This window comes from Abramis brama (assembly GCF_963993115.1).
Source record: "Abramis brama genome assembly, chromosome: 12".
Taxonomy (NCBI): Eukaryota; Metazoa; Chordata; class Actinopteri; order Cypriniformes; family Leuciscidae; genus Abramis; species Abramis brama.
The window spans coordinates 11,311,239-11,337,886 of record NC_139974.1 but is presented as its reverse complement, the minus strand read 5'-3'; the positions used below and the strand labels follow the sequence as shown (position 1 = coordinate 11,337,886).

General features: G+C 38.1%; 2 protein-coding genes across 5 annotated transcripts in view; both read left to right on the top strand.

Annotated features, from left to right (window-relative positions):
• celf3a (cugbp, Elav-like family member 3a) overlaps positions 1-11,871 on the top strand; it is a 64,237-nt gene extending 52,366 nt beyond the window's left edge. The window contains exons 8-18 of one of the 3 annotated variants that reach the window (XR_014608476.1): positions 1,951-2,030; positions 2,247-2,390; positions 3,691-3,795; positions 4,427-4,571; positions 4,691-4,831; positions 5,879-5,938; positions 6,588-6,692; positions 6,968-7,111; positions 9,122-9,258; positions 9,542-9,641; positions 10,711-11,871. Coding sequence is in view for 2 of the 3 variants with exons in the window: in XM_084131334.1 (XP_083987460.1) it covers positions 1,951-2,030; positions 2,247-2,390; positions 3,691-3,795; positions 4,427-4,571; positions 4,691-4,831; positions 5,879-5,938; positions 6,588-6,692; positions 6,968-7,111; positions 9,122-9,249 (1,052 nt within the window). In the remaining variant the exon portion in view is untranslated. The remainder of the gene's footprint in view (positions 1-1,950; positions 2,031-2,246; positions 2,391-3,690; positions 3,796-4,426; positions 4,572-4,690; positions 4,832-5,878; positions 5,939-6,587; positions 6,693-6,967; positions 7,112-9,121; positions 9,259-9,541; positions 9,642-10,710) is intronic. The other 2 variants (XM_084131334.1, XM_084131335.1) reach the window with 2 other exon arrangements.
• Positions 11,872-12,689: 818 nt separating this feature from the next.
• The window catches only part of cers2a (ceramide synthase 2a), a 44,114-nt gene continuing 30,155 nt past the window's right edge, over positions 12,690-26,648 (top strand). The window contains exons 1-4 of one of the 2 annotated variants that reach the window (XM_084131060.1): positions 12,690-13,128; positions 22,033-22,206; positions 25,378-25,495; positions 25,727-25,845. In XM_084131060.1, coding sequence (XP_083987186.1) covers positions 22,034-22,206; positions 25,378-25,495; positions 25,727-25,845 — 410 coding nt within the window. In that variant the 5' untranslated portion in view covers positions 12,690-13,128; position 22,033. The remainder of the gene's footprint in view (positions 13,129-22,032; positions 22,207-25,377; positions 25,496-25,726; positions 25,846-26,648) is intronic. The other variant, XM_084131061.1, reaches the window with a different exon arrangement.

Below are 26,648 nucleotides of genomic sequence, written 5' to 3'. Positions count from 1 at the left end.
GGTCGTGTCTAGGTGCAGGTCCACCATCTGATCTGGATATGGACCGGATCCGGCTGACTACGGTAACCTCGGGATAAGGATGAGACAGACAGACTAATATTACCGTAGACGACATTCTTCTTACGATGTAACAAGTACATCGGGTGTTGTAGGAAGTGTTCCCAGTATGCAGCCTAACAATCATTTAACTAATTTGACTTATAGAAATTGATAATGTGTTATGTGTATGCCAGGTTAAAGAGATGTGTTTTTAGTCTATATTTAAACTGACAGAGTGTACACGAACAAGGCTAGGAAGACTATTCCAGAGTTTGGGTGCTAAATAGGAAAAGTATCTACTCCCTGCAGTTGATTTTGATATTCTAGGTATTATCAACTGGCCAGAATTTTGAGATCGCAATAGACGGAAAGAACTATAATGCGTTAATAGCTCGCTCAAGTACTGAGGAGCTAGACCATTTAGTTCTTTAGCAAGATTTTAAAATGTATGCAATGTATGTATAATAGGGAGCCAATGCAATGTTGACAAACCAGGCTAATATGGTCATAGTCCTGGTTCTCCAAGAACTCTAGTTGCTGCATTTTGGACCAGCTGTAGTTTGTTTATTAAGAGTGCAGGGCAACCACCCAGTAGATCATTACAATAATCTAGCCTTGAGGTCATGAAATGCATGAACTAACCGTTCCACACTTGCTCATGTTGTCATTGAGAGCATATGTTGTAATTTCGATATATTTTTAATATAGAAAAATGTGGTTTTACAGTTGCTAGAAATGTGTCTTTCAAATAAAAGATTTGTATCATAGAGCACGCCCAGTTTCCTAACTAATGACGAAGACTTTACAGAGCAGCCATCAAGTGTTAGACAGTTTTCTATGTTATTACGTGCAGAGGTTTTTGTTCCAGTAATTAGAATCTCTGTTCACTGTATCAAATAAATACCTATGGTTGAGTTTGTTCTTTGCTAAGAGAGTCAAAAAGTAAGCAGATCTAGCTGTTTTTAAGGCCTTTCTGTATGCAATAACACTTTCCTTCCATGAAATGCGAAATACCTCTAGTTTTGTTTTCTTCCTGCTGAGTTCCATTTTTCGGGCTGCTTTCTTGAGGACCCAAATGTGCTCGTTATACCATGGAGTTGGACTATTTTCTTTAATCTTCTTTATGTGCAAAGGAGCAACTGTGTCTAAAATGCTGGAAAAAAGTGTGTCAGTAGTTTCTGTTGCAACATCGAGTTCTGGTATACCGAGGAGTAGAAACTGATCGGGAAGATTATTTATAAAGCAGTTGTTTAGTGGTAGAAGTGATAATTCTACCATATTTGTAACAGGCAGTTTGTCCTGCAGCCTAGGCTAAATGGAGCATACAGGAGACTAGATAATGATCTGAGATGTCATAGCTCTGCTGCAGAATTTCAACGCCATCAACATCGATTCCATGTGACAATATTAGATCTAAAGTATGATTATGACAATGAGTGGGTCTCGACACGTGTTGTCTAACTCCAATAGAGTTCAGAATGTCTGTGAATGCCACTCCTAATGCCTATCCCTAATATAACACTAGTAGGTTTGGAGCCGTGAGTGTTCGGTCATCCACGCATATGTTGGCTAATGAATGATAGTCCAATCGACACAGGCTGTGATTTATAAAGTGACGGATGTGTGCGCTCTGGGTAATTACGTGTGAGTGTGAATGGAACAGATGCACCTGCTGTAATAAATCATTAACAGATTCACTTATGCTCTTCCACATGTACAGATGTAGGCTTTGGGAAATAATGTGGGCATTTGTACCAATCTCAACTTATTGTATTTGATTTCATTTGTTTAATTGGATGTTAAAATGCTCCCACTTGATGACTTGTCATGAAAATGTTTTTTTTTGTTTTGTTGAAAATGTCAGCCTAATGTATTTGTCGGCTTTGTCTAATGATGTGTTGTGTGTTGCAGGTTGTGCATTTGTAAAATATCAGAGTAATGCAGAAGCACAGGCGGCCATTAGCGCTCTACACGGCAGCCGCACTCTCCCGGTTAGTGTTTCGTTCACAGTCACATTCAGGGTTCCTCCCACTATCACACCTACAAGCATAACACAACACAGTATGCCATTGTTCATATACTCACTCACTCCCTACAGAGTCTTTGTGTTTTGTTTTAACATCACCCACTGCATAGTTCACCTCAGGACTTCTTAGTTTCTTCTATTTGATGTTGTTTGAGAATGAGAATTTTCTTTATCCCCTCAGGGTGCATCTTCTAGTCTGGTGGTAAAGTTTGCAGACACAGAGAAGGAGAGAGGAATCAGGCGTATGCAGCAAGTGGCCTCCCAGCTGGGTGTCATTAGTCCCATGAGCCTACACCTGGGCGCCTACAACGCATACACACAGGCAGTAAGCACTAACACCATCTCTTGAGCAGCAAATCTGCATATTAGAATGATTTCTGAAGGATCATGTGACACTGAAGCCTGGAGTAATGGATGCTAAAAATTCAGCTTTGCCATCACTGGAATAAATTATATTTTAAAATATATCAAAACTTAACTTCATTTTAGATCAAATAAATGTAGCCTTGGTGAGCATAAGAGACTTGAGAAACATTTTTTTACTTACCCACTTTTGAACAGTAGTGCATATTAAGGTTGGAATACACTACATGACTTTTGCTCAGAATTTTGCCCTGATTTACAGTCTAGATGAGCCGACAATAGTTGCCGAAAGTCTGCGCCAGTCTGCAGATTTTGGGCAGTCGGAGTTGACAGATTTCAGATAAAATTGCATTGTGGGCACAAACTCTGATTTTTTTTTTTAGCTTCAGACTGTGATTCCATCCACCTGGAGGATATTAAAACGCGCTTGATGTTTTGAGGTGATTTTAGAACACATATCGTGGTGTATGGCCACGTTCACACAGCAGCAGAATACAGTTGCCAGTCCTGTATTTGAGTCCTTAACATAGATTCACACACAGTTCAGTTAATTATGGGAGTGAAAACTGAATTATATAACCCAACTCACACCTGTAAATATTCAGGATTCCCGCATTCTCTGAAAACACGCGCTGTGTGTGAACAGTATCAGACTGGACAATTAGTTGTCTGTTACTTCATTCAGTGCGAGAGAGCCACTCTGCGCTGCACAAACGTGTGTTGCGGGATTTCATGTGTGGTTTTGGTAACTTACAGTGACTGAGATTTGAGTGTTTTAGATCCAGTCACTGTCCTCCACCAGAGTTGCTCCCGTCAGTGTTGTGCGCTCCATTTTCCAACGAGATAAACGCTGCTGTCAGTTAATAAAGATTTGACGGATGAACTCGTGGCTATGACATGTCGCTTCTGAAACCGAAGCTGCCCTCTATCTACCAGTGTTGCAATACAATACAACTACAATAACAAAACAAAAGTAAATTAACAGAACAAGCATAACAAATTAAACTCAGTATATTGCGCAGCTTCTGGTTGTGAAACCGCCGCGATTTAAATTGCCGAAGAAAAATCGTTCACAGGTGAGAATGTGTTGGTATGTGTTTATATGCATTAACTCAATATTGCAGGTTTTTATACTATGGTATCTTTTTAATGTTGTGTTAGCTGAAGCTTTGTCTTTTTGTATTGTGTTAGTTTAGCAAAATGATCTGCTGAAGTCTATTGCAAATATAGATGTTCACACATGTGTCTAACTACGGTTGCAGACGCACAGTCAACTTGCTCTCGAATATTCACGGACCGGTGTTTTGACCGTTCCAATATGGCAGACGTCTAACCTATGGCGGCCCATAGAAACAGCCACTAATGAGGCATCTATATTTATATATCTATGCATGTTTCTTTGTGAGTTTGTCGTGTTTGAAACAATTTGAAAGTTTGGTAGTCTTTTAGTGTATGATGCCCAGTTTTTCTCTGTAACCAAGTGTATGATGCCTAGTGTTTTAAAATCTGTTTATATTTTAAAATACGTGTAGTGTATTCCAGCCTTACATAAATAAGATTTATACCAACAGCTTAATGTCCATTGAGGAATTAAATGTTTTTGTCAGTGTATTTATGTGTTTAAAATCTAACAACTTTTTGAACAGTATCTGTGATCTTGATTTGAAATCTTGTTGTCTAATGCAATGACTTTCAAACATAAAACGTGACTTAAGTGCTAAATATTTTTGGGTCACTGTATGTACCAGGGTTTAGTTGACAGAAAACACATTGAGATGGATTCATTTGGGATTAGAGCGATAACTGGAGGTTGTATTAGGTTTGGAACCAAAAATACTTCAATAATTACTTTCTGTTCTACACACAGAAAGTTTTCATTGAAATGGCTTTGACCTAATAACCCCAGTACAACCCCTACAGAGGACTCTGCTAAAAGTTTTATATGTCATAGTCCTGGATTCACTTTTTGTTTTTGTTTTTTGTTGTTGTCCTAACCAGCTCGTCCAACAGCAGGCCTTGGTGGCTCAGTCCGCATATCTGTCTCCTGTGGCGACGGTTGCCGCGGTGCAGATGCAACAGTTGGCTGCTCTCAATCCCAGCAGCATCATAGCCACACCCATCGCTTCAATCACACCCTCCTCAGGTACATGAAAGTCTGCTACAACACCAATATGGTCCTTCACATCTAGCATTTCAAGTTCTTTCCATATGTTCTTGTATTTGTTTGAATTTGTGTATTCATGATCGGTCGTTCTGCTGTAGGTACGAACACTCCTCCAACCATTGCCACACCTGTGCCTGCTCTGCCTCCAATCGTCAACAGTTACCCACAAGTCTCTGCACCACCCAATGGCCAGTCTGCCACTGAAGCCCTCTACACCAATGGTGTCCACCCATATCAGGGTGAGGACCTTCCTCCAGTGTTTATAAATTATAATGCTATATTGTATTATTGTTTAATAATAATACTCAGTATTTTATTAATGTTTTATTGTGATGCTTTACAATATATAATGTTTATATCATATGTATTTTATATAGACCACAATAATTTATTAGTATGGTGTAGGCCAGGGCCTCCTTATGCAGCCAATACAGCATCAGTTTGTCTTGGGAATGGCAGATACAAGTCCTGCACAGTGGCCAGAGGGATTTTGAGCCATTCCTCTTCTAGAAGAGTAGCCAGGTCACTATATAATGCTGGTGGAGGAAAACGTTTTCTGACTTGCTCCTTCAAAATACCCCAAAGTGGCTTAAAAATATTTAGATTTGGTAACTATACAGGCCATGAGAGATGTTCAACTTCACTTTCATGTTCATCAAAACATTCTGTCACAAGTCTTGCTGTGTGTATTGATGCATTATCATGCTGATACACGGCACCCCCAATGTTTGAACCATTAGGTGGTTCTCCAGAATGGTTCGGTAGTCCTTGTCAAGTGCCCATCAAACACAGTAGGGAATGCCGTGATATTACAGCCCAAACCATCACTGATCCACCCCTGTGCTTTACACAACAGTCCGGATGTTAAGCCTCTTTGGGGCTTCACCACACCGTAACTCCCACGGATGTGGGTAAGACAATGAAGGTGGATTCATTAGAGAACAATACATGTTTCACATTGTCCACAGCCCAAGATATACACTGTTGACACCAATGAAACCAACATTTGGCATTGGCACGAGTGACCAAAGTTTGGACCCTCTGGAGCTTCCGACAAACAGTTTTGGTGGAAACATGAGATTTAATTCTGTAGAGTGTTGGGCAGCTGTGGTTTTATGTTTTTTGGATATAGTTAGTACCTGGACATCCTTTTCAGACCGCGTTCTCTTGCATCGGCAGTTACTCCTGTTAAAGCTCATAATAATAAAGCAAATAAATATTTGTATGTTATACCAATTGTCTCATTCTATTCTTCTGTTTGTTTTCAATATTTGTGTATCCTTTAGCTCAGAGCCCTGCATTGGATCCTCTCCAGCAGGCGTATACAGGCATGCAACACTACACGGGTGAGGCTTCTCAACTCCTAACACTCCTTCTGAAATTTGTCAGCAGTGAAGAATGTGAAATATACAGTAGTGCTCCCTTTTTCAGAAAAAAACCCCCAACTTAGACCAGTTAAAAATTCTAAATCAAAAGGAAGAAGTAAAATACAACCTAATGTAGTTAAAATAAACAAACACTGTTTTACTAATTTTTTCACGTTTTCACTAAATTAACACAAGATTTTTTTATTCATATGCATGTTTTTATTTACAGTATATACACCAATCTAACAATAAATATTCATAAACAGCAGTAATTACCTACGTACAAAATTTTCACTAAAACATTTTAAATGATGTAAACTGCTACATGTGGACTTCCGTGAACGATAAAGACGTAAATGAATTGTAGAATGAATTAATTTATTGACGTGGATAGTCGAAAGAACTGATTTACAGAAATGAATCGAGATTTTCAACACTCTCAGTGGTTCTTTTTGCTACTGAGACACAATGAAGGACTGCTAATTTAAGGCTAGGCTATTTTTATAGCAAGCAGTTTGCCTTTCTCAAGGTCTTATCTGCTCAAAATAACAAATACAGACTGCAGAATGGCACTCGAAAAGATGACTTTACCCTGGTCTCTTGTCTGACCTCATTACTCCACCCACAGCTACATATCCTGCTGCTTATGGATTGGTCGGTCAACCATTTCCACATCAGCCCACCTTAGTTGCCCAGCAACCCCAGCAGCCGCAGCAGCTGCAACAACGAGAAGGTAACAATGTAATTTCCTGTTTCACTGGGTACTATGACCACTGACATCCTGTTTTGATTATTCCCAAGTCTATTATCGAACATATTTCTCGATCTTTGTTCTCCTAATCTCATGCTGTGCCGCCAAAAGATTCAAAGCACCATGTTTCTTCCAGATATCAACACGATTACTTCCTTTTAGGATAAAAAAAAAAACATGTAACCGCTGTGTGGTCTCATGTATTGCATTTCCTCTTTCCTTTTGGCTCATTCCTACTCTCTGCTTACTCTCTCCAGGACCAGAAGGCTGCAATATCTTTATTTATCATCTGCCTCAGGAGTTCACCGACTCAGAGATGCTGCAGATGTTTCTGCCCTTCGGTAACGTCATCTCAGCCAAGGTGTTCGTTGACCGCGCCACCAATCAGAGCAAATGCTTTGGTGAGTGATTTCCAAAGAACGATTTAGATGCAATATGTGGAGGGATTTAACACACTAAATTAAATGTAAAAAAAATCAATAAAATGATTAAATGCGTCGTGGAATGTTGCTTTGAAATACTATTCTTTTTTTCATGTAACATTAAAGGTGCAATAAGTGATTTCTGAGAAACGCTGTTGAATGCGGATAGGACCGAGCACCATGACACACTTGTAGCCAATGAGCAGTAGGGGGCGTGTCCACTCATGAGGGGGGAGGAGAGAGAGTGAGCAAGAGAGTGAGATTTGAAGAAAGACTGTAGAAAGAGAGATGGCTGAGAGACATTACAAAAGAGAAAAGCTCAGAGGAATATCACTGGAAAAAGAAGGGTAAGAGCTTTAGGACCCACGTTAATATTAGAAAAGCTTTCCAGCGCTGGAGAGACTGAAGCAAGAAGGCCTGAAAACGGACGTGAGGTTATGTTGTTTCTGCTCCATACGCGAGTAACATTGGTTTTGCTGTTTCACAGAACCAAGATATGCTGTTGTTGTAATGTTAGCTACAGTAACAGGACATTTTTGAGTGTCATTGTTTGTCTAGAGCTGCTGTGCTTCTGGCGATAACAACAAACTCTTGCTTTTATGTACTCTGATGTAGTGCATGTTCATTTTGAATGACATGACATGTTCTTCCTTGTCATTCGTTCGTCATATTCACTTTATTTTTTCCATTAAGAATTATTTTGCCTCACTTCTGCTACGATAGAGACATCTGCTCTTGCATTGCGTGTTCATGCATTTTGGGGGCGGAGCAATGAAGGGAGGTGTGTGTTTGTTTGGGTTGATTTCAAATGTCAAAAGTGTTCAACAATGATTCTCAGAAATCACTTCCTCCACCTTTAAAAAGGACATTAAATGCCACCTGAAATGAAAAACCTCATGGTATATGAAATACATGAAATAAAATGATGCAGACAATGTAATTTATCGCGAAATAATGTAATATATGTGACCCTGGATCACAAAACCAGTCACAACTAGCATGGGTATATTTGTGGCAATAGCTAACAATACATTGTATGGGGCAAAATGTTCCATGAAGATATTTAGTAAATTTCCTACCGTTAATATATAAAACATTTATTTTTGTGAGTGAATGCAGCACAATCGCGAACATAAATGGACAATTTTAAAGGCGATTTTCTCAATGTTTCGATTTTTTTGCACCCTCAAATTCCAGAATTTCAAATAGTTGTATCTCGGCCAAATATTGTCCTATCCTAACAAATCAACACATCAATGGATAGTTTATTTATTCAGCTTTCAAATGATGTATAAATCTCAATTTCAACAAATTGACCCATGTGACTGGTTTAGTGGACCAGGGTCACATATAATTAAATGTTGCAGGCAATAAGCATAATGAAAAGTGAGAACAAATAAATAAATTGGGTTTGAAATGTATTAACTTGTGTAACATTAAAAGTCACCTGAAATACGACGCAAGATACGCCAATTGTGACAATTGTCATAGTCTTGAGGGTGGGGAACAAATTAAATATGTTTCACGCCTTATTTATTTATCTATGCTTACATTTCATTGTACTTTTATTTATTTATTTATTGCAACATGACATATTTAATTATCAATCTATTTATTTAATTGACCCCCGGTTTCACAGACAAGGCTTAAGCCTAGTCCCAGACTAAAATGCACGTTTGAGCTGTTTTAATTGAAAGCAACTTGTACTGATATATCTTAAAATATCTCAAGATGCACACCAGTAATGTTTTTTTTAAAGGCACGTTTATAAAAGCTACTTAAATGCCCTAATTGAACCAAGGCCTAATCCTGTATATGAAACCTGGCCTTTGTCTGTTAAATCTCTCCACAGCTGCAAGCAGAAGTTTGCCGTTGAAACGGTTTGAATGACGAGCAGCTCATCGGTGACTCGTTCACCGACGCGCTTCCTCCGCAGCTTTTTCATCTTCTGTTTCTTTCTTCTTGCCGGTCACGTCCTTCACATCGTAGGTTTCGTAAGCTTCGACAACCCGGCGAGTGCTCAGGCTGCCATCCAGGCCATGAACGGCTTTCAGATCGGCATGAAGAGGCTTAAAGTTCAGCTCAAGAGGCCTAAAGACGCCAACCGCCCATACTGAGATGAACAGGTGAGGAAAACCAGAAAAGATAACAAAGCGCCTCTTCTCTAAATCTCTCAGTGTTATGCTTTATAATGTGTGACCAGTTCTAAACTTACAAGTCTAGCCAGAATATATCCTGTTTTGATTGATTTATTAAAAGAATTGTAACCTAAATAACTCATCAGCATTAGATCTTAAAAAACATAGTCGAAAAGGAAAAAATTAATTTTTACTTTCATTTATTGTTTTTGTGCTGTGTCATTGTTCAAAAAACAATCAAACAAACAAACACAACCTCATCCGCACCAAGGCTGCCCCGTCCAATCATAACTCGTGCGGAGACCACGTCGCTACGGCTACGGTGGCCTAGCAACCAATAAAGCTCCCCCTTCCTCCCACAGCGTTGGTTTGTAAGTTGATTGGCCTGTGTTGGTTGCTGTGGCGATATTCCTGCCTGTGATGGTTGCCATTAGCAGTTTTGTTTTTTGGCCCTTTGTCATGTATCCTCCATGCTGAGAGTGCATGGCGGGTTACCGTGGTGACTATGGACTGTGTTTGGTGCGTTGTGACTCTCTCTTTTTGTTTTATAAATACTGATCAATAACTGACACTACATCTGTGATTTACTCTCAACGTAACTCCTAGCTAACGGAGTTACTCCAACTAAATTGATCCTATTGAACTCTAATCAACCAGCTCAATGTGCTACTTTTGGGTGGATTTTGTTTTTGATCAGTCTCCTCTGTGTTTTGTTTGGTCATGACTCTACTTCTTCTACAAAATACTCCCATATGTAGTCTGGTGGTGTTATAGTTACTGTGAATGTGGGGGGGTGGGGGGTCTCAGTGTGGTTGTATTTGATTCCAAGAGAGTTTGTGCTAGTGGGTATGCTGTTTCGTGCCAACGAGTGAGCTTGTGTACGTGCTTGCGTGAGTGATGCGAACGATTTGTGCGTGAGAGCGAGCGAGAGAGCAAGAGGTAGGGAACTTCATTCATTCTACCTCTCAAACCTCTCACGCTGAGGTTTGAGGTGACACTCTGTGGTTGTTTTGGTGAAAAAAGTGACGCATTGTGCCGACCAAAGAACAGCATTCCTCTGTAGGAATTCTGGGTTATTTTACAGTCAAACTACATTCGGTCATTGGTTTGAGCGCTCAAAAAGACGCAGTTAAGTCACCATGTGAAAAAACGATACAGCCCAGAATTCCTATGGTGCATGTTGGAAATTTGTTTGCCTGCCAGAAATGTTTCCCCACTTTAAACACTAACACAGAAAAACACACACTTGCATTAAAAAAAAAAAAAACACACCATTCACTGACTCACAATATAGGTTGCATGGAAGTATAGAATGGTAAGCATTAGATAACCTTCCCAAATGCTAAACAAGTAGGAGTGGTTTTTTTTGTTGTTGTTTTTTTGCGGATCGATGCGACTTGCTCCTAACTGCCGTTTTCATTTTCTCTCTCTCTCTCACAGGGAAGAAAGGAGAGGACTAACGGAGTCACTTTTCCTCTGCTGCAAATTACGGGACCAACAACTTTCGCAAAACTACAGTATAAGACCTGCCGAGATTATTTAAACAAAAATATACATTTAATAATAATAATAAAGACAGACTTATCACAGGATGTGCAGGTTAAATAGAATGATTTACTACCTTAACAGTATACGATATAGGACCAATCAGCAACGCAACGCCACTCACTCTTCTGCTTCACAAGCTGTTGTGCCGTGTGCTTGTGGGTCGTGACCTTTCTGCCCTCGACCCACACATCTACGCCTTGCGCGCGCACACACACACACATACACATACACAAATGGGACCAACGCTAATATGTCAGCTAATACACGAGTTTCACTTCTGGGTTCAAAGGAACTACGGACTATTAAAGTCTTTCTGCAGCAATCTGAAATATGTATATAGAAATTCCAGGGGACCATGTGTAGACATATCGAAACAGTTGGGAGGGTGGGGCTGGGTCCACGCGATCAGAGCAAAGAATCATGGGTGGTACGGTAGCTAGAGAAGTTTTGGGAGTTTGGAAGGATTTTGCTCTTGGTCTCTAATCTGAGTCCAGTTATACATAGTTCTTCATCTTTAATTCTTACAGAAACAAATGACCTGTGGTATAGGATGCTGGTCCTATATTGCAATCCTCCCTAAAATGACTGAATATAGTTTATCACAGAGAGGCTGTAGTTAGAGTTTTTTTTTGTTTTGTTAGTTTTTTTCTTTCTTTTTATGGAAAAAAAATTGTGGATGATTCGAGAAGATTCACGAACGTGAATAAAAATGTATTTCATTGTATATATCATGCTTTTAAAATGAAGGTCAAGATTTAAACATTTGGGATATTATTATTATTATTATTATTATTTAGGGAAAATGATTTCTATCCTTTTTTGCAATTAATTTATCAATTTCTTGGAGGGCATTTTTTAAATTATTTATGAAGATAGAGGATCATTGGCACATGTTCTGATGAATCCATGTATTTTTAGACATTTTATTTACAGATTTACCATTAATGAACAATCATTATTATTATTATTATTATTATTCTATTTATTTTCTTCAACTGTTGTTTCACAACCTGTCGATTACAAAAAAAAATTTGAATAAAATTTTAAACAATATTTGTTGGCTTGTGTCTGTGTGTCATTACCGGAATAAATGTATGTGTATTTGTGATATTTTGTGATCTTTAAAATATATATTGTTACCAACTTGCAGCAGAACATATTTTCACTCATTATTTATGTATGCTAAAGTCTTCATATCATTGGCTTTAGAAAAGGCTGTGTATCAACATTACTGCATATTTATAGTGGCTGTGTGAACTTTAATTCCTCACAAATTATGCCTATTTTCAACAATTCTAATTTCAACAATAAGATGGACAAAACTAAATTTGCTGTTTTATTAATCAAAGGCATGCACATTGAAAACAATGATTAGACATGAGAAGTGCTAACCTTCTGGATTAAAAAAAATTCACAACAGATTTTTTTTTATATAAGAACTGAAAAATATTAACTTTTTATATTCAACAAGGAAAAAAGCAATTATTTTAATTTTTGAAAAAACAAAACAAATGCATAACTAATATTGATAGCAAACCGTTACTGTTTTTGAGTGGTGTACATAACAAATGCATCATGTTTTAAATGAGATTAGGCTACTCTATAATCCATATCATACAAATCTGAAATTGGACGGACTTTGTGTCATTGTCATGAATTGAAATGCCTTGTTGTGATGCAATTATGGTTCTTCAGGTATTATGTACTTCCAATTCAATGATATTTTTTTCAATTGAGACCCACAAATAATCACCCTATTAATTTACAGCTGTCATTTACAGTCAATAACAGAGCTTCCTCAAAGGTTTCGTCATCCTTAAAACGTCACAACTCACATGCAGTTTAACGTCACCTTAAATAGCTTCTGCCCCGCCCTTCATATTCAGATTCGCACTCCTCGTTTTTTGTTTTTTTTTGGCCCTCCTCTTCTGTCTTTCATTCGCCTGCCTCGATTCGGCTCTCAACACCACCCGGCAAAAGTACGTCTAGACACTTTAAACTCGGACATGTGAAGAGAAAAGTTTATAATTCGAGCTACCAACAGTGAACGAAGCCGGGAAAACGCCAGAAAGTGGAAGAGTCTGAACGTCAGCTTTAACGCCAGGCTTCCTTTGGCGTTTTTTTCTTATTACGCGGATTTAAGAAAACTATGCTGACAGATTGGATTATGGATTATGAAGAACGATCACAATTGTACAGATTGCCTTGAATAACTGCGAGATTACACCCCTTTTCATGCACCTTTCCTAAATCCATCTCATCTCATCTCCTCGCGCTCACATCCGTGTGTGTTTCGCACTTCTGCTGAAAGTAAGTACCGTAATACGCAGTTATGCTCATTCCCGCGCCGCTCTTTGTAGTTGAGCTGTCGTTTTCTTAAATTAATTTTCATACATTCATGTTTGTTGTATTTTAACCTGATGTTTTGTTTTGGCTCGATCGCCTCTTGAAGTCAGTTGTTTGATGCTGTATACGGCCTACACTGGGAACGGCGCAATGGAAGTAACGTTACACACTCACATTTAGTAGCGCGTGATGTTGTGAATACAACAATACTACGAACAAATGTCCGTCGTAACTTGTTCGTGTGGTAATACGTCGAAATGTATCAAGAATTTGGAAAACCTACAATGTTTTCTCTTTCCTGGTTTTAAGTAGCGGGTTCCATGTTTGAAAGCTGCTCGGATAATGCATTGTGAGTCATTGCGAATTTGAGGATTAGTTTTTACCTTGATAGTCTTTTGCAGACCATCAGGAGCGAATCTTGTTAGACACGAATGTTTTCACGCTAAAGGACGTCGGCTTGTTTTTCACAAGCAGGTTTTAATGTAAACCGTTATAATGGAAGGCTAACTGATCTCTCCTGTATGATATCATCAACGTATCAACTTGTGATTGTCGTCTCGTGTTGCACTCGAGCCTCGAGGGCTTTGAAGTGGACTCTCATACCCATGTATGACGTCATGGCATACGTGGAGTAAACGGATAATGGTGCGATAAGTCATGTAGAAAAGATCGTATTCACGAGTTCACGCCTCCACCACAAAGTCGTGAATACGAGTGGGAAGCTCTGGGTTTTCTTTTCGTGTTGGGGCGTGTCAGTGAGAAACCACAGTATTTATAGGTATTTAGCGGTGACATTGTCAGGCTTTTTTTATTTACAACAAAATAAGCTAATTCACTGCACAAAATATAGTAGCATTGTAATATAACAACAACATAATATGTAATGATAAAGTTTACAATAAAGTTACAATGACTTTATGAATTAATTAAAGAGGCTACATGCGATTTTCTGAAATTTAAACTCGCGACTGACACTTGTGGCCAAAAAACGGAACTGCTCTTCCTTTTTGCTCGCTCTCGTACGTGCACACTTCACAAGTCATCCGCTGCAAAGAAGTCAACATTATGTTTACAGAGGTAAGAACAGTCAAATACATATATTGTTTGAGAAACGTAAGTTTGTTTGCTGACTAGCGGTGGTGGCAGAGTGATCTGAAACGTTTAACATGAAACGTTTGACGCTTGACGTCATATCCGCAGACAGCGCGCGAAAAATCCGACCCGACAGAAAATAGGAAAAATAGGATACAGGCTTATAGGTGTACCCACTGTGAGCTGACAAGGTGTCAGTATGCTCATCAGGAGATGTTTGAGTCATAAATGGTCAAATAAAAAGGCTATTGTTACGTTTATTTTGGGGAAAAAGTTGCATGTAGCCTCTTTAATAACATTAAACTGCAAAATACACCTGATGTACATTCTTTGTTCTTAATTTTCTAGAAATAGCAAAAACCTTGCTGTATTTTAAAGCAGGGCTCAGTAATTTCGGGATTTCTTCGCTGTATTCTCGCTTTTTGCTCGCAGGTTTCTTTCTAGAGCTCCCCCTACAGCTTCGGAATAGATATTTGACAACACTGTTGTAAAAACTCGTTGGCGATTCTCAGACACCAGAGGCTAGTAGATCAACGACATCAAAGCAGACGGGACCTTCTTTAAAACGTCTTCATTCGGGTTCGAACAGCGTGAGGGAGCGCAATAATGTTTTGGCCGTAAAGCAATTCGTTACATCGCGAGACCTGATATCACGCGATACTTCCTGACGCGGCGGCCCGCCGGCTCAAAGTTGCAAGTGCGGATTTTCCGCTCACGGGCACCAGGGGGGTGCGAAACAGTGGCGGAGCCAGGATTTTTTCATAGGGGTGGCCAGGCATGGGCCAGCAACCAGTCTGGGGTGGCACAGAAATCTTAATTATTTTATCATAAAAAATAATTTGACTATAATGTATTGGACTGTTTTAGTGCCTACACAACTGAATAAAGTTAATTTGTACTTAATTGTAATTGAGATAGTAGTGAATTAGGAATCATGGAATACTGAGTGAATTTTATATATTTTTTATTATTACCCACCACCTCATATTAAAATTAATTAAATAGTAATAAAAGGGCACACACTATAGCTAAAGTTCAACTTGCTCTGTTAGCTTGGTTCTGGTTCTCAAAATCTCCAATAGCTTGTTCTATATTGTTGCATCTTCATGGATGAGATAACATGCAGATAATACTGTAGTCCAAAGATTATTCAACCTTCAATGCGTTTTATATAATCAATGAACTCTTCAACCAATTCTGAGTTTGTCAAAAAAAAATGTTTAACTTTCTATATTAGTTGTCAAAATAAATAATTGCAACAGTTCTATCATACCTAAATTAAAAAGGAAAACAAAAGTTGTCTTTTGAATCCCCATGTGCAAGAATGTGAACAAGGCGTAAGTCAACAGCACATAATGTAAAATGTTATGTTTTTCATAATGTAATGTTGCCAGAATGTAAAATTAAGTTATTTTATGGATTTAAAAATTATCCATTTTTGTTTGTCCTTTACAAATGAACGCAAAATGAATGCCTATCTTCTAGTACAAATGCAGTGCTCACATTTATTTGGACATTAAAACATTACATATCCATTTGTGCCTTATATTGTGATCTCACATAGCAGAATATTTTAATCCAGACACATGTGACACATGTATAACAAATACATGCATGCAGTTTTGACAGCTTTAATCGCCTTTTTGATTCATGAGTTAATTGACGACAGAACTACGGCTACAGCACGCCGCATTTGCACGTGATGTGCGTACCGCAAGCACAGTACAACGCTGCCCTACAAAGGCAAAAGACCTTAAGTCGCTAGAGTGTGGAACTGAGAAAAATGACTTTAAAGATTTTTAGTTGTCCCGTCAAATTAATTATAGGTAGGACACTGGAAATCTGGCAAATAGATGTTTTAGTAATGGAAATTATATACATAAAAAAATCTTGAGCTCAAACTTGACTTTTGACCACTATTTTAAAGTTACTGTACTCTGCCTTTGTATTGTCAGCAAAAAGTGAGAAGTCATGCCAAGGCAAAAGGCAGTAACTTCCACATTATCAATATTTGGTTGCTGATCACCATTAACAAAATCATTATAGTAACACCTGTATAAAATCTAGTGATCATGGCATTTATTTTGTATGATTTACAATTATTTAGCCATCTACTTATTGCTTATGGGCTTTTGGAAGTTACTGTTAAGACAATTCATTATTTTCTCGAAAAAACAACGGAATTGATTCAAGATACTTATCCACATGATAAAGGAGGTCTTGAATGTGCCAAAAATATAAATAACTCATTTTCGACCAAAAACGAAGTTACGGTCTTTTGCCTTTGCACGGCAGAACGGCTGTCAGCCATATGACAGGAAAGTTAGTTAGTTTTACTGACATTTGGCCTGACAACATCTCATCTTACCGAAGATAGCCAACTGAATAAGGACAACGCGCTTTTCTCAGCATCTGACAGAAGTGTCACAAGCTTTCACACACATTTTCTAAAATAAAAGTAGCATCAGAAAAAAAGAGAATTACGTTTGTTGTTGACTGCACACTATTCGACTTCCTCAAAACGGTCTTGCAACCCACCAGTTGAGATTGACTCTATTTACTATGTGCATATCACTGTCTGATGTTCTGCTGAAGCTCATTCAGCACTTGCAAATTTCCGCACTCGTTTGACTTGCGCCTGGCGCTGAGGTGAAGTTGGAGTGTGCGTCTGAAAAGTCACACGTTTTTTGTGGTCTTAAAGAGACGGTTCAGCGTTTTAAAAAACGCGATTTTTGTCAATAAAAAAAGAGACAGAAACAGCAGTTGTGAGAGGGGTGGCCAAAGGGGTGGCCAAGCTTAGACCAAGGGTGGCCATGGCCACCCCTGGCCACCCCCTAGCTCCGCCACTGGTGCGAAACGACCACCATTCAACCCGAAATAAGTAATATAACCATTCCAGTGACTCCGAAGCTGTTCAGTTAAGGTAAAAAAGTTACTTAGTTCACCTTTAATTAAGAGAAGATACACCATCCATCATCTTGCTTCGACTAAAGTGAGTTGAATGCACCTGATGTCGTAACTTGAGGACTTGAGTTCACAAGATGTTCCAATTTTTTTTTCGTTTTGCTGAAAATATTATGTTTTTATTTTTGTTGTGCCCTGCTCATTTTTAAGTTTGCAAAAGAAAAACTATGTCTTTTGATATGTTTTAAATGAAATTGTTCACTAAAAGATTAGGTCAGGTCATCCCTATTTTGTGTAAATTTGAATAAATGGACATAATACTCATTTGACCTACTACTTTTTGTATAATCTGTATAATATGGAGGTATAGGCATATTTGGACATGAGTCTTTTGTATTCAAATATGCATACTTTTTATGAAATTGAATCATTCACTGAATTCATTCATTAATGGCGAATATACCATCCTAAAATCAGCATGAAATGAAAATTCGAAATGCATGTTATGAATCTCATTGCGAACAACTCATCCATGCATGTTTCATTTTTCTCCAATTTTTTAGTCCGTTTAAGTCCCGCACCTGCAAGCTCACGCCCACTTCTCAGAATCCAATCAACAACTGATACATAGAACCAAGTTCCGGTCTACATTTTTTCGGATATACGTCACAATACGGAATAAAAGATCTCTTGCTACTTCCCCTACATCGCAATTTTAAGCATCAAATGCATTTTTTCACGCAAAACACAGCAAAGCTCATTTATCTTTTTTCTGCCAGGTTGTCAAAAAATATGAGTCACTGATTCATTCACGAACAAAAACACAACTACAGCTCTCCAGCTGCTTTTTATAGTTTGGGTATTTGCTAACCAAACAATTCTTCAAAGCTGAGAGTGAATGCAAACAAAAGCTGACTTTTCCAGACAGTCTTTAGAATCCATGTTCAAAGTCCAATGTCTTATTTCATGCTTGGAAATTTATTAAATCCTCTGAGAGACATTTTGCTACTTCAAGCATCCATTAGTAGCTGTGGTGATTTCTAATAAACAGTGTTTTGGATTGCCGCTCAACAAAAAAAATATATTATTGAAAAGGAAAGATTCTGAATTATGAAGTCATCTATGATTGAATTTTCAGTGCAGGTCTTCTATCAAAGTTTATTGACGCTTTGACATTGCTGATATATTCAAGCCTTGCTCAGATAACATTCTGACAGTCTGTATTCTCACTGTGCGTTTAGCTCTTCGTTCACACAGAATGGCACAGCAAGGGAGAGAATCCGTCTCGTTCTCAAGCCTGGCCGGCTCCAAGCAGTGCTCATTACCACAGGTGACAGTGCAGCTTTTCAGCCGCTGCCAGCCAATGACAGCGGCCATGATGTCATGCTGACCTCTCAGAATGATTCCATTGAAACGGAGCAGGCTTTAGTACAGCTGTCGACCCATCCGCTCAAACCGTGTCACTGACAGCGCGAGGATAAGGAGGGGCTTTCATTGAAATGTCCTCCACATATTTTCTTGGACCCGTGTGAATGGTTCACCAATCTGTACCAGGGATGTGTTCATGTCCCTCTCAGGAGAGCTCATCTTTTATAGAAAGTTTACTTTCTTAGTGGTTAAAATGATAGCTCATCAGCTCACATTTAGTTTCTGAATGAATAATGTGGGTTATCTGTGTTGAGGGTGGATGACATGAGTGTTTGCTAAGGGAATGGCAGAACTGAATCTGTATTAAGTCCTCTTAATGTGTTACTTGTGTTCTATGAAGGTTTATTGGCAGTGTAATGTGTAAATATTGTACTTTAAACACTAGTGAGCTGCCTCCATAGACAGTATTTTAAGGCATTATTAGGTGTGCTCCAGATTCTAAAGCCTGTTGCAAGCCAGCAACGTAAGCCGGGGACACACTGTACGATTTTGGCCAGTATTCTGAAACAAATTTTGTGAATCCTACATGATTCCTCTGATCACTGTAAAAATGAAAGGATCCTGGAGGAACCTTTTGGGGTTCCTCACTTTGCCCATCCCCCAGCAGAACCCGTTCAAAAGTGGGAGTTCTCTGAGGAACCACCCAGGTTTCCTGAGGAACTCTTATATGAAGCATTGTGTGAAACTGCTTTGGGTCTCTCCAGGAACGGAAGTTTTATTTCTTTATTTTATATTTCTTGGTGGTACCATAGTTACCATTAACTTCTAAGGTAATAAACAAACTGAACCACATACAAAATAAGAATAGTTATAACATATTATAGACACGTTTTAATACATACACTTTGAAAAAATCTAGTAATAGGCCAAATAACAATGAATACATGAGCAACATGAATAATCAACCATTAAATACAATAGGCTATACAAGATAAGACATCTCAACAAAATGCATGGAAACAAATATATGTACAAATTACATTAACATCTTGACTACACTAATTAAAAGTTCATCAAATGTTTTTAGTATACTCCACTTTAAAAAAATGTGTCTCTCAATCCTCTTTTGTTAAGTCTGACGTCACTATTTCCAGTCCAAAAGCTCTATCAGCTGCCTAAAGCAAACAACGAACAGTGCTAATGTACACTCATTGTAATACTACTGAAAAATCACGACCCTAACCTTTATCTCTATATGCAAATCTCAGATGATCACAGTTATTCAGCTTTTATGAATCGTTAAATTATTGAAATCTGGGATGCCGTGAGACTGTGAGTGTACACCATTAAAAAGCTTATCTTAAATGTGTGATATGAATCAACAGTGCTCATAAAGTCCAGAAATGAGTAGAAGGCTTGGACCCGGAAACAGAATTCCTTACAACTTAAGCGGATAACATCACAACGTCATAGATTAAATTGCTACACTGTTGACATTGTACAATGGACCTTTTTGCCCACAAAATTTCACTGACATTTTACAGATGTGACTCACACCTTCTACGTTGCAACATAAAATGCAATCAATATAAATAAAATATTCACAAGGGACATTTGACGTGAAGGGCAAGTGTGGTAACCAATACTCGGAATTTGACTTCTGTATTTAACCCATCCGAGCAAGTGCACACACAATAGGAGCAGTGAGTAGTAAAAACAAACACACACACACACGCACTGCAAAGCGTGGACACGCACACCCGGAACAGCATTAATTATCACACCAAAATTTGAGGTAATTAATGAGTCTGAAAGTAAAAATATGCAGCAGCCAGGCTTCTTTTTTCTCTCGCTTTTCTGGTGGATGGTCCTGGCACTTGATTTTCAGCTCTACAATAGGTTTTCATTCCTGTTCAAACTTGTATTTCAGCATACTATGCCAAGATCCCTACAAAGTTTAAAATGTACTGTTAGTAATGTAATTAACGCCATAGTTGTGAAAAGAAAAACCATTTCCTCATCCCTGTGACTTTTCAAACCTGTTTGACTTTCTGTCAGTAAAACCCAAAAGCAGTTCACTTTCACTGCATTTTTTTGGTTTTAAATCATTCATGAATCCATTCTTAAACTCGTCTTGTTCAGTTCAGTCAATCAATTTATGTAAAATGGATACGTATTCTGTTCATATGGGTCCACAACTCATGTGTTATGAATTGTGTTATAAGTCTTCTGAAGCTGTAAAATAGCTTTTTTTTTTTTTTTTTTTTTTTTTTTTTTTTAAATCGTCCTTACCCTCAAATTAGTCACAATGAAAAATGATTAAGGCGTAAGAAAAAAGGTAAATCAAGCATTATTGACACCATACCTGTTATTTAATTTATCTGAATAACGTGAATGAGATGGAAAGATTTTCAGAGAGTAACTGATGCACACACACATAGCTCTTATAAAAACTAGGAATATAGTGTATCGATGGTTTTAATAGAATTTTAAAGTTTAATAGCTTCTATCCCTATTCACTTTTGATGAATGGACAAGGGCAGCTTTAAGTTTCATTTAGATCCTTAACCCTTACTTCTAAGATTTGACCCATTACAGCACCTTGTCTAACATTATCAGTAGCTAAGTTTCCATCCACTTGTCAATCGAATTATCTGAAGTTCGGTAAAAAAAGCTGGTGAAAGTGTGTTTCCATCCAACGGCTTTAAAGCGAATAAAAACCTGTGCGTAATGACGTCACATGCTGTTTTGCGATCAAATTGGTATATCGAATTGATTTGAGACATTTTAAGGTGTTTCCATTCATTTTCGCACTGAATCGCACAACATTCAAGCAAACATTTGCGATCAAAGTTTTGCTAGACAAAATGGATCGCGCCATCTACCAACAAATGATCAATATTGCACAAGTTGTAATAGTGCTTATGTGCCAGCTGATAGCGACATATCAAGCTATAATAAGAAAACAACGACACTATCAACACATTGCTATGATGATGCAGATGCACGTAAATGCCCGACGATATACGGCAAATAACGTTTCCATCAGCGTTTATCGCATAAGCCGTATATCGATCAAGATAAAATCCGATGAGACCGAACGTATTTCATTTGAGTCGATATTCATGAAATTCAATCGAATTTTACTGTTTCCATAAGGCATTTTTCATTCGATATCACTTAATTCGGATAAAAACGTGTGGAATGAAACATAGCTAGTGAATATCTCCTAAACTGTCATTGAAATTAAATTCACAATAGGTAAGTAATGATGATATGGCATAATGTACATTACCACAGAAAATAAAAGACGAAATTACAGTAGTGCACTTACAAGTAAACCAGGTCATGCACTTTTGAAATATGAAGCTTGTTAAATCCCCTACATGAATTATATTTCTGTGAGGTTGTGTAAATTGTAATTTGTGTTGTAAGTGGATGAATAGGCTAATAAATCTTTCAAAATGTCTGAATATGTCATATGTGTGTCTTCCTCTGCATCAGGATGTTGTCCGGGCTGAGAGAGTGGTTCTGGAACGAGAGGCTGTGGTTTCCAGAAGGCCTGGGCTGGGCCAACCTGGAGGATCGCGATGGTGTCATCTACTCCAAAGCATCTGACCTCTGGGTGACCCTGCCCATCGCCCTCGTCTTCCTTATCATACGACAGGTCTTTGAAAGGTCAGCGTTAGATTATGAATGTTTTTATGTGGTAAACAAACACCAATGTTAATATTGTATCTGTAACATTTGGTTTATGCACTGGGCTTTTTTTTAATCAGAAGTGCATATATAGACACATGCTGTTCATCATAATAGAATCCTGAAAAACATTTAACACTGATTCCAAAAAAATATTAATCAGCACAATGATAATCATAAGAAATGTTTCTTTAGCAACATATTAGAATGATTTCTAGGGCTGGACCTGAATATTCGAATATTCGTTCGGTGGGTTGGTATTCGATTTGAAAATTTGACATTCGTTTTTTTTTGGGTTTTTTTGCACACCTGGCATCCCCCTCGAAACGGTTCTCATTCGTGCTTGAATATGTTCAACACTATAAAATCTGACGAAATACAATACTCTTTTTGACAATTATCTTATATAGCCTAGCCATTTTTAATAGGATGGACAGTTGAAGGAACCCAGACCTCGTTATACTTAATACATACATTTGCTTCTTCTTGGCCTACTAAAAGTGTTCCTGCAACGGGAGTATTCTCTGGCTAGAGCGCAGAACAGCAGAGTGTGTGTGGACAGAAGTGCATGCCTGAGCTTGTGTTTTGGGTTAAGCTGCGTTGCTTTGACATTGTGGAAAATAGAATAATAGAAACAAAATGTATTAGCCTTTTTACCCGTTATTATCAATCTAATCTCGTTTTTAATTTAACTTAATTTCGTTTTTCATATTTTAAATTTCGTTTTTCATTATTTAAATTTAGTTTTTCTTTATTTAAATTTCTTTTTTCTTTATTTAAATCTACCCTTTACTGTGTCAGTAATTTGTTAGTCAGAAAAATATTAGACTACCTTAAAAGTACCTTATGCCTCGTTTCCACTGAGCAGTACGGTACTGTACGGGACAGAACGGTACGGTTCGGGTCTGTTAACCATGATCTGGCTAGCGTTTCCACTGCCAACAGTACCCTTACTTGATAGGCGTGGTGTTTCGATCGACGTCATTTTCGCGCGAAGAAGAACATAGTAAACTACAATGGATGACATACAGCAGATCTTGTTCTTGCTCCTCGACATGTTTGTCACAAGAAGACAAGCGCCGACATTAGGCTTTTCTCAATATCAAGTACGCAAAGTTTGTACTTGCCATGCGACTCCTACATGGTACAGCGCGTTCTTAAAAGCGTCACTCAGCTCGCTCTGCTACTCCGGTTATCTCTGTTTGTACATTTTAAGCAGCAATAAAACGAAATATGTTATAAAACACCACTCTGCCTCTTTTCGTTTTCGTTTAAATAAATTAAACATTATAGGGACACAAATGTGGTTCATGCGCAACGCATATTGATTATTCACTGCACGTTATACGTTATTCTATTTATAACAAAACGAAATTTAAAACACAACCCTAACGTTACCTCTTTTCGTTTAAAAAAATAAATAAAATAAACATATTCCAGGCAATATATGCATTTGTACAAATGTTGCAATAAACATCAGTGATAATCTTGTAATAAAAAATGACAAGAAACCATATTTCTTTTTGTAAAATTTCAGTTTTATCAATAATAGCCTATATAAAAGTTTAAGTAAAGTACAAGAAGCTATACAATAAGAAATAAAGCAAACAATTCAGTCAAATATCCAAATGCAGCGCTCTAGTCTAACATTACAAGTAAAGTAACACAAATAACGTTAATATGAAACTAAACTTAGCCCTCAGCCAAAACGATTGACAGGGAACTCATTATATATTCACGAGAGCAAAGATCGCCCGTTAGGTCTACACAAAACGAATTATATCTTATGTTTAACCACTACCGTCGGAGTCAGCGACGAACGCCGAGGACTAGCCGAGGAAAGGCTCATCCAGCCGGGAAACATGAGCGCCGAGCGCCCGCTGAACGCATGGATCTCACAACCGGGGAAAAAAATAATCATCTTTATAAATAAACCACAGATTTGAGCTTTAAACAACTACATTCTCGCCTGAAAAACTCTTAAAATTACATTTAGTGATACAGTACCAGTGACTGTATATTAAAAAATGGCGCTTCTTATGTTGTCGTTCCTCTTGTAGCACGCGCAAGTGACGATTCTCTGTCAACCAATCAACGTCCTGCAGTGAGTCTCGCTCCACCTTTTAGTACCGTTCCACTGTGCTAGGTACCCCAATGGAAGGGTACCTAAAAAGTGGTATGGTACGGTTCGGCAACTTTTGATAGTGGAAACGCAAATAAATGTGTACCGTTCCGTACCGTACCGTACCGTACCGCTCAGTGGAAACGAGCCATTAGACTACCTTGCTCAGTTAACAGACCTGTGTGTGTGTGTGTGTGTGTTTTATAGCACTAGTGCAGTGTCCGTTCTCGGAGCATATAAGCCCTGCCCGCGTGAGGTGCGCCGCTTCCCGCTCGCGCTGTTCTGTAGTTTATTAAAAGTTTTAATTCTGAACGTGTCGCGTCTCGCGTGTCCATCTATATTGCACCAAATGCGACACTGCACTCCCTTGTGAAGTCGATTGGATGAACGGTTCTCGAAATAATCAAAATGCAAACGGACAGACAGACACATAGAGATTCCTGCCTTTATTAGAGAGAAGAATATGTTCAGCTTGGAATATTCAATGTTCATTACTACCGAAGCTTCGAAGCTCAAAAAATGGTATTCGGACCAGCCCTAATGATTTCTGAAGGATCATGTGACACTGAAATAAGGGCTGCTGAAAATTCAGCTTTGCATCACAGAAATAAATAACATAGTGAAATGTGTTAAAATAGAAAACTAATTGTAATAACATTTCACAATATTACTGTTTTTACTGTAGTTGTTCAAGTAAATGCACCTTGGTGAGCATTTGAGACTTCTTTCAAAAATATTTTTTTTATATCTTAGCGACCGTAAACCTTTAAAGGATTGTTAAATATGGAGTATTAAACTTACTGTGTATACTGCAGCTCAGAAGTAGGATATTTGATATTTCATCGTCTGTCTTGTAAATGGAATCATTTAGCAATGGACTCATCATCTGAATTATGTTTCACATGGTGTGAAATTTCAAAAACTTAACCTTTGAATGATCAATGCTTTAAATATGGTTAACATTGATGCAGTGTTTTCAGTTTTTCCAACTCAAGTGTTGAGAGTTTAATACTGTTCATCAACTTTAGGACGGTGGCCATTCGTCTGGCCACAGCTATGGGCGTAAAGGAGAAAACCCGAGTGCGAGTGGCTCACGACCCCATAATGGAGTCGTACTTCAGAATCACAAGTAAAAATCCCAAACAGGTACAATTCAACATTCTACACTGTCCAATTCATCAGTACAGAACAACCCTATTAATATGTTCTTTTTGAACGTTTCCTCATTTGCAAGCTTATGTTAAATAAATAAATGTATGCAGAAATTCAATTTAGCTAAGTCTTGAATGTTTTTTTCAGTCTACTTGTGATTGACATATCTAACTCAACTCATATTTCACCATTAACGGACGCTTCATGTTCTACGTCACTCTACAGGGCGAAATCGAGAGTTTAGGTAAAAAGACCGGGTACTCAGAGAGACACATCCACAGATGGTTCCGGCGACGACGGAATCAAGAGAGACCAAACCAGCTGAAGAAGTTCAGAGAGGCCAGGTACAGAGTGACGTGCACAGGCCGTCCGATCCCGTCCTTTCATAAATGGTCATAAATTGCATCATTCTGCATCAGTCTTGCAAAAAGCAATTGACTGCTCGTAAACATCATAAAATGATTGAGTAATCTGAGAATGGTACGGTATGCAGTTATTACACAATATTCACTGTGCAACAAAGAAAAAAAACATCCATTTTCTATTAGGTGGTAGGAAGTCTATTTCACACTGGAGAAACGGTATGTGGTATTAATAAACGGAATAAAATTTGGCTAATGTACCCATGCATAACCCTTGACATTTCAACATCTATTTGTCTTGTGCTTCAGAAACACATCCAACACGTGTGATTTAAAGTGATTTAAAGGAATGTGCAGGGTTCAATACAAGTTAAGATTTATCCGAAGCATTTGGGATAATGTTGATTACCTTTTTAAATATTTTCAAACCGTCCCTCAAAATGTATACATTTAATTAAAAACAAAATGCAGATAAAATAACCAGGCTGATCAGCAAACATCTCAATCCACACGGTTTTGAGAGTGCAGTTTTCAATATTATACGTTTCAACACAAGACTAGTGTGATATTGTTTAACAACCAAGTCATTGGAGTTGCGTCCACTTACAAAACAAATTACAATTTACACAACCTTACAGTTCAAATATAATTCATGTAGGGGATTTAACAAGCTTCATATTTCAAAAGTGCATGACCCGGTTTACTTGTAAGTGCACTACTGTAATTGCGTCTTTTATTTTCTGTGGTAATGTACATTATGCCACAAAGGCTTGTCAATAGCTTTT